The sequence below is a fragment of the Rattus rattus genome, chromosome 2 (genome assembly GCF_011064425.1).
Source record: "Rattus rattus isolate New Zealand chromosome 2, Rrattus_CSIRO_v1, whole genome shotgun sequence".
Lineage (NCBI taxonomy): Eukaryota > Metazoa > Chordata > Mammalia > Rodentia > Muridae > Rattus > Rattus rattus.
This window is the reverse complement of record NC_046155.1, coordinates 60,864,300-60,872,076: the sequence shown is the minus strand read 5'-3', so window position 1 is coordinate 60,872,076 and position 7,777 is coordinate 60,864,300. Positions and strand designations below refer to the sequence as shown.

The 7,777-nt window shown below is 43.8% G+C and overlaps 1 protein-coding gene across 1 annotated transcript in view; it reads left to right on the top strand.

Annotated features, from left to right (window-relative positions):
- The window catches only part of Acsl5 (acyl-CoA synthetase long chain family member 5), a 42,403-nt gene extending 35,225 nt beyond the window's left edge, over positions 1-7,178 (top strand). Inside the window, exons 15-22 of the mRNA XM_032892336.1 lie at positions 1,829-1,901; positions 2,101-2,189; positions 2,459-2,575; positions 4,171-4,314; positions 4,796-4,897; positions 5,360-5,431; positions 5,905-6,051; positions 6,907-7,178. Of these exons, the coding sequence (XP_032748227.1) occupies positions 1,829-1,901; positions 2,101-2,189; positions 2,459-2,575; positions 4,171-4,314; positions 4,796-4,897; positions 5,360-5,431; positions 5,905-6,045 (738 nt within the window). The 3' untranslated portion in view covers positions 6,046-6,051; positions 6,907-7,178. The remainder of the gene's footprint in view (positions 1-1,828; positions 1,902-2,100; positions 2,190-2,458; positions 2,576-4,170; positions 4,315-4,795; positions 4,898-5,359; positions 5,432-5,904; positions 6,052-6,906) is intronic.
- Positions 7,179-7,777: the final 599 nt, after the last annotated feature.

Genomic DNA, 7,777 nt, shown 5'->3' with positions numbered 1-7,777 from the left:
TTCACCATGTGAGTCCCAAGGATAAAACTTAGGTCCTCAGGTTTGGGAATAAGTGTCTTTACCCATCTTGCTGGCCTTACCTATTACACGCTAATTAATAGCGTCACCAAACTTTCGTGTAGGTCTTTTATACACACTCAAGTTCCATTCCCCACACACTTGCTAATGTTAAGTTTTGTAGCCGGTTAGTTGCCTCCAATTGAAATATTTTAGTGCTGTTTCTTTTATCAATATGTCTTAGTTTGGGTTTTATTACCGTGAAGGGACACCACGACCAAGGCAATACATATAAAGAAGAAACCTTTAATTTGGGCTGGCTTACAGTTTCAGAGGTTCATTGTCATCATGGTGGGAAACATGGCAGTGTCCAGGCAGACTCGGTACTGGAGAAGGAGCTGAGGGTTCTACATCTTGATCTGAGTTGTTGGAGGTAGCTTGAGCATAAGAGACCTTAAAGCCCACTCTCACGGTGACACACTTACTCCAATAAGGCCACACCTCCTAACAGTGCCACTCCCTATGGGCCATGCATTCAGACACATGGCGGCCAAATCTATTCCTACCAAATACCAAACCTTACTGCTCACTGACACTTGTTATTCTTCCACGGATTACTCTAGGGCTTTCTTACAGAAAACAGGTAGAAGGTGATTTAGTTCCATCAGACATGGCTAAGAGTTCCCTATAAACTGAAAATTCGTCTCCTCTATGCTAAACATTTCACTTGGTCTATCTTTTTCATAGCTATATACAAATGGAATCAATATGCATGCCAGTTGATCAAAGTTTTCTGTTGTGGTTTTTATTGGCTGAGACAGGCCTTTCTTTTCTTCCTTTTAAAAATTTTGTTGTTGCTTTTTTGTTTAAATAAAACATTATTTTATGTATGTGGGTGTCTTGCTCTGTACATGGCTGCCGAGGCCAGCGTCAGATTCCCTAGGATGACCTACAGATGGTTTTGAGCTTCGGGGACTTGAACCCAGATGTTCTGGAAGAGCAGTCAGTGCTCGCTTCCGAGCCACCGCTCCAGCTCCTACAAGGCTTTCTAATCCCCGGGATTTCTTAAGATCATCTCTGCCCATATTTTCTGGTGGTTTTACAACTTTATATTTTTTTCATTTATGCCTCATCCATCTGAAATATATGGATCTGGCTGTGGATGTTCTCTCTTGCATTCCAAGTGGGTATCTCGCTGATTCAGCCAACCAGGTATCACAAACAAAGCAGAAGACAGAAACAGGCTCGGCCTCTCAGAGACTATTCCCTATGCATGTACCCATGATCAAAAGAGACTGGTGCCAGTCAGTGAAGGGTCTTTGGGGCTTTCAAACTGCCATTCTCTTGGCTAGTACCTTTCTTTCCCTCAGCCCCAAAGATTAATAGAAAGTTCTGTTTCCAATCTCTTCCCAGAAACACCATCTCTCACTATCTCTACTTCAACCAGCCCAGCCAATTGCAGACCACACCTCTGACTGCAGTATCCTATCAAGTTGCTTCCTGCCACCAGCCTTTCTCTAGTCAAGATTATCTTCTTTCTGTGAGGGTTGGGAACTACCGTAATACCCCCACTGTCTGCTTCACAACTGACATTTTACTGGAGCTCAGCCAAGCCCATTCATTTATACATGGTCTATGGCTGCTTCTGTGTCACACTGACAGTTATGTTGTTGGGACAGAGACCAGATGTTGTGAAGAACTAGCATCTGGGCATGCTTTTGAGGATTTGCAAAACTATTTTCAGCTCATTTCTACAGTTTGTGTTCCTGTCTTGGCCATAAGGGATGGCCAGTCGTACTTTAAGTCTCAAAGCTCTTCTTTGGTTTCCCAGGTGTTTGAAGCTTATGGCCAAACAGAATGCACAGCTGGATGTTCAATTACATCACCTGGGGACTGGACAGCAGGTGGGTTTTCCATTTGCTGGTTGGGAGAAGGCTTCTGATTGAACCGTGGTTTACGAATTTAAATAATTCTGGTGTTCTGGATGAATTCGGTAAATGGCAAACTCAAGTCTTGCTTTCATTCTTAGACTCAGCCCCTTAAACATCTTCGAAACCTGCTTGCTTTATGGTTGCTCAGCCCAGAATGTATGCTATGTTCTAGGTCATGTTGGGACTCCGGTGCCCTGCAATTTTGTCAAGCTGGAAGATGTGGCTGACATGAACTACTTTTCAGTAAACAACGAAGGCGAGGTGAGTAGGTTGTGCCCAGCGCTCAGATGATGGAGGTGAGGAGGCTTAGTCCAAAAGGAGTCTAAATCTATGACCTGGCTTGCTCTAATTCCTCAACTTTTGGGAAGCAATACAAGATCAGTGAATTGCATTTTCCTATCGTCGGGACTAAAAAGAGTCTCCATACTGTAATGGAAACCATCAAGTGTTTTTGTTCCGAGCAGGTGTTTTATAAGGTAAAGGTAACAGCCATTTCTATTATCTTCTTCCTTTTACTGTCTGGTATACAGATCTGCATCAAAGGCAACAATGTGTTCAAAGGCTACCTAAAGGACCCAGAGAAGACACAGGAAGTACTGGACAAGGATGGCTGGCTTCACACTGGGGACATCGGTCGCTGGCTTCCAGTGGGTATTTCTCCTTAACTTGTAAGGGTGTCTGCTATGGCACTGGCAGAATAATCTACTTGTTGCAAGAGGGGTTAGGGATATGAGCTTAATCAGCCGAGGCAGCTGCAGGGAAATGGGTCGGCAGCCTCCTTTTGTGGTATTTTCTCTAAGTAGGAAGAGAAGAACATACCGACGGAAAGATCCTAGCTTGGGAGTTGGGAGAGCTGTGTTCTAGACCTAGCTCTCTAATGAATTGATGGTGTGAAATCCTGAAGAAGTTGGCCAATATGTGATTAGGAGCTAGTCCTTCCTTCTAGGCTGGAGCACTCTCATGATTTTGACCACAACGTTAGAAGGACAGCAGAAAGTAAACCAACTGAAAAGCTTTCTTCCTTCCATACTTCTTGTCAAATACAACGTGCACCATAGGTGGTCCTACTGATGCTGTGTCTGGAAACAACAAAGGAGTGTTTCTTTTGAATTAACTCAAGGGGACAGCAAAACAATTTCCAAACTATGTGTTTGCACAGGCTAACGTCTGCCTCTCAGTGACCGTCACAGTCCCTCTCTGTGGAAGGCACGGAGACTTATAGATTTGCCTGCTGATGAACAATTGGTGGTAGTTGCTGAAAATCTCATCCATTTTCTTTAGAAGAGAGGAAACAGGGCATGGTTGTCATGAAGATGTGTAAGCCCCACAGAGGAGTTTCCAAGGGTGTCCTTTAAACATTTTCTTTACCTACTCTGTGTTAGGGGCGAGGGGCTGTAACACATCTCTTCAAACTTTTTTCTTGTTCATTGTTCAAGATTTAAGAGATTCAGAATACTTGACCATGATGCACTTTATCAGTTAGGTTTAAAAGTTTGTTTAATCAGTGTTCCCTGCTCTAAACCCAGGAGGCAGGCAAAAGATATGTTCCCCCTAGCCCCCATGAGTGACGATAGGCTGCGGATTATTGATCACTTTCAGTCTAAATCAAGTCCGACTCAGTGATGGGTAATTCAGTATAGAGCCTTACTTATGGCCTGTTCGAGTGAACTGTGTTTGTCTCATGCCCTGATTCTACAATTAAAATCCCTAAGAAGATAAGCACCTCAGGAATTGAGTTCAGGGAAATGAAGCGGCATATGACCTGCGATGGTGGCCAGTGCCCTGCCAGTCTTGCTTTCTGTCCTTACAAGCCAATTACAGGATGGCTTGATAAGTGGCATGCAGCTGTTTTAGCCCACTCCCGGATATTACAGGAAGTAATGTGGCAGGGGGAGCTAAATCATTCAGCAGTTTAAGGAAGAGATAACCCCTCTTCTTCTCAAAGAGTTCTCAAGATGGGGTAGTTGGAAATAAGTTATTAGAAACTGGGGGTTGCAGGATGCCTCCACTGAATGAGGCTGTCATTTGCATAGCCCAGGAGGCCCCCCGGGGCTTTCCCTGAAGCTTGCTGCTTGGCTTTCTGCACAGGCTTCGTGGAAGCTACTTCTCCTTTTTCCAAAACCAAGAGAAACACAGAAATCTCCAGAGGACCTAGTTTTAAATAAGGACAACACCAATGGCCTTCTTATTGATACAATTTCCAAGGCTTCAAAACACTCATGCTTTTATCTGCCTCATATAGAATGGAACTCTGAAAATCATTGACCGGAAGAAGAATATTTTCAAATTGGCACAAGGAGAATACATCGCTCCAGAGAAGATTGAAAATGTTTATTCCAGGAGCAGACCAATATTGCAAGTTTTTGTCCATGGGGAGAGCTTACGGGTAATATACCAGTTTTATGACCTATATTGGTTCTCATAGACATAAAAGGTATTAGGATGGGTGGGTTCAGATAAGATGCCCCAGCTTACAAAACTAACTACAAAACTACATTCCAAGTCATAAGCATCCAGGAAATATTTTGGAATCAAAACAAACTGTTTTAAGAGGTAGCTTTTATCTCACACGGCTTTCTGCTTGGGGCTCTTAGTGTCTACTCTGAGTAGCTCCTCTGACACAAAACTCTTCCTTATATGCTGCACTTAAACTGGTCCTTTGGGGGGTTAGGTACAGCAAGTTTCATCATGGATCAGGTATAGGGATTCGATTCTTTAAGCTTAATGACAACTGCTTCTTTTTGAGGAATCAGGTTTGGGTAGAATATCTTTGCAGTGATGTGCAGAGTGGGACACTGTATGGTGAAGAACTGAGTATCAGATTAGTCTGAAGGTCTGATTGATTACAACCCACTTCCTTCCCACAGTCATTCCTGATAGGAGTGGTGGTTCCTGACCCAGAGTCACTTCCCTCATTTGCAGCCAAGATCGGGGTAAAGGGATCCTTTGAAGAACTGTGCCAAAACCAGGTAAGCATGGCTCAAAATGTTCTCCAAGGAAGCATGATTGAGAACACTCGCTCTCCAGGTAGACATGACTGAGAGTGCTCTCCAGCTGTGGCACCTCTGGGTTCTCTGAGCCTCCTCTCTGCAGGAAGCACTCTTCCTGCTTCTGTGGCAGGTAACTGCACTTGATAGTTTTATTAGAACGAAAGATAGAATGTAGAGTCTAAAACTTTTTTTTTTTTAAAGGAGTAACATGTTGCTTGTGAGAGAAAACAGAATATACAGGAATGGAAAATGCCTTTAGGCAGAACCCGTTAGCCCCTAGGTTTGCCTTTCCTTTTCCTTGTTTCCTTTGGGAAATGCATAAAGTCTATATCCTTCAACATAATTTTGTATCTCAACTTTATCCAGATCTTTCAGGTATTTTTCAGTTGGTTCTTGCTTAGCCTTTCATTTAAACCTCCATGCTGTTATTTTGTGTTTCAGTGTGTAAAGAAAGCCATTTTAGAAGACTTGCAGAAAGTTGGGAAAGAAGGTGGCCTTAAATCCTTTGAGCAGGTATGTACTGCTGATATCATTCTGGTCCCTCAAGTACCAGAGTATTATGTAAAGTTCCCATTTACACTGGTTACGAACCTTTAACTACCAAGGGCACAACACAGTTTACGTTAATGGATTCTGTTCCCCCTGCCGTTTACTATTCATTCTCTGTACTCCACAAATGTCAAGTATAGCTCAGTTGGTAGCGTGCTTGCCTAGCATGCATGGCTTCAATCAATCTCCAGGGTCACATTACCTCGATACGGTAGGACATACTTGTGATCTCAGGGATGGGTGGGAAGGGAAGGATCAGAAGTTCAAGATCGACCTTAGCCATATAGCAAGTTGGAGATCAGCCTGGACAACAGAAGACCTGATCTCAGACTGCACATAAGTCTGTGTCTTTACTATCCCATCGCACAGCTTCTTTGCTTTGCAGTTTATCGCTTTGCAGACAAAGTGCCAACCACTGACGTGTGCTCGCCTTCCAGGTCAAGAGCATCTTTGTGCATCCGGAGCCGTTCTCTATTGAAAACGGGCTTCTGACACCGACACTGAAAGCCAAACGAGTGGAGCTTGCCAAGTTCTTCCAGACACAAATCAAGAGCCTCTATGAGAGCATCGAGGAGTAACTTAAGGTACTTCCTGCTGAGGGCTCTGAGACCTGCCTGCCTACTCTGCTGCCTCACACAAGTATGGCCTAAAATCTATCCCATGTTTCGTCTTTTCGTCATATCTGTTTTATCTGTTGTGCTCTCACACTGTAGGATACTTACAATGTGAGAGCCTCCCCAGAATAAAAGGCCCTCTTCCCAGCTTAGACGTCTTGGACATTTTAGAGCTTAGGGCTGCTTTATCACCATGCTGTTCTTCAGGTCTGTTTGTTCTGTGTCACTTTCTCACGTTTGCCATGCCAGTGCTATCTTGGTTAGTGATCAGCAGTGCTAGGGTCCCAGGGGTCCTGTAGGTGTAACCTGTTTTATAAAACAGGCAGATCAGCACTTCATGAGGTCTCCAGTACAGTGGTTATCAAGCTTCCTAATGCAATGACCCTTTAATATATTAAAGCTATATTAAACTATAGTTCATGTTGTAGTGACCCCCAACCATAAAGTTATTTCATTGCTACTTTATAATTGTAATTTTATCACTCATGAATTATAATGTAAAAATATTTGAGATATAAGATCATTGATGGGACTCCAAAGGGGTCATGACCCACAGGTTGAGAACCATTGATTTAACAGATTAAGTTATAATTCACGTTTTTCAGTTCCATGAAACCGCTACTTAGAATTTTAATCTATCACCTAATTGTATTTATGAGACAAATCTCTATGTACTTATGTGTACATAAAAGTTTATGCAATGAAGGAACAAAGCTTAGTCTCTGTTCGACTCCGGGTTGGGAATGTTAGACCGCAGCAGACAGGCGCAGACGGGAATGCTCTTCTACCGTGTTAGCTACGGTTCTGACACTGTGTTCTCTACAGTTGCTGAGCTGGAAGCGGTGGGGGAAGAAGCGGAAACTATGTCCAGCGAACTTTTCCAGTAAATGAAGCAATCACTAAAGGACTGTCCTGAGTTGGGAGCAAAGCAACGTGGACGAGCTCGATGCGATGCGTGCACTGCAGGCGTCTTCTGTGATGGAAGCTCTGGATCTTTCTCCTTGGACTTCAGTCCCCGCAGTATTTTGCTGCCAGATAGCATGTGGTGCCTCTACCTGTAAATGTCAGATCTTTGAAATAAACTATTACAGATATTAGGCTGTGCCTGTAGTCTTCTGAACTGTGATGAGAATTAGCGTCAAAAAAGTCACGTGAAACACCAGGGGGATTTTAAACTTGGGCTGAACACTAGAGCTATCTGGTTTGAAAATGATGAGGCACTTCTCTCGGCTGCCTGAATTATAGTCTCGTAGCCAGGTGTAGTGACACATACCCACAACTACGACATTCAGGTCAGGGCAAGAGCACTGCAGGTTTGAGGCTGGGTTACATAATGAGAACCTGCATCACAATTAAATAACCTCTGCCCAGGATTGTTACAAACCCGGGAGCTACTGGAGTAAACTGATAGAACAGCTATTCTTACCCTACTCCCAGGTCTGAGCACTAAGCCTTTAAGCCAGGCCCACATTCTAAATACGTTTACTTTTCTTCTTTACCAGCTCTGCTGCATGTTGATCTCGTTCACCTTTTCTTTTTCCCTTTGAGACAGGGTCTCACTAGAAACCCGACTGGTATGGAGCTTTTAGCGTACGTAGACCGGCCTGGCCTCTAACCCCACACACCCACCAACCTCTACCCCCGCAGTGCTGAGATGAAAGGTGTGAGCCACCAGGCCTGGCTATTGTACTATGAC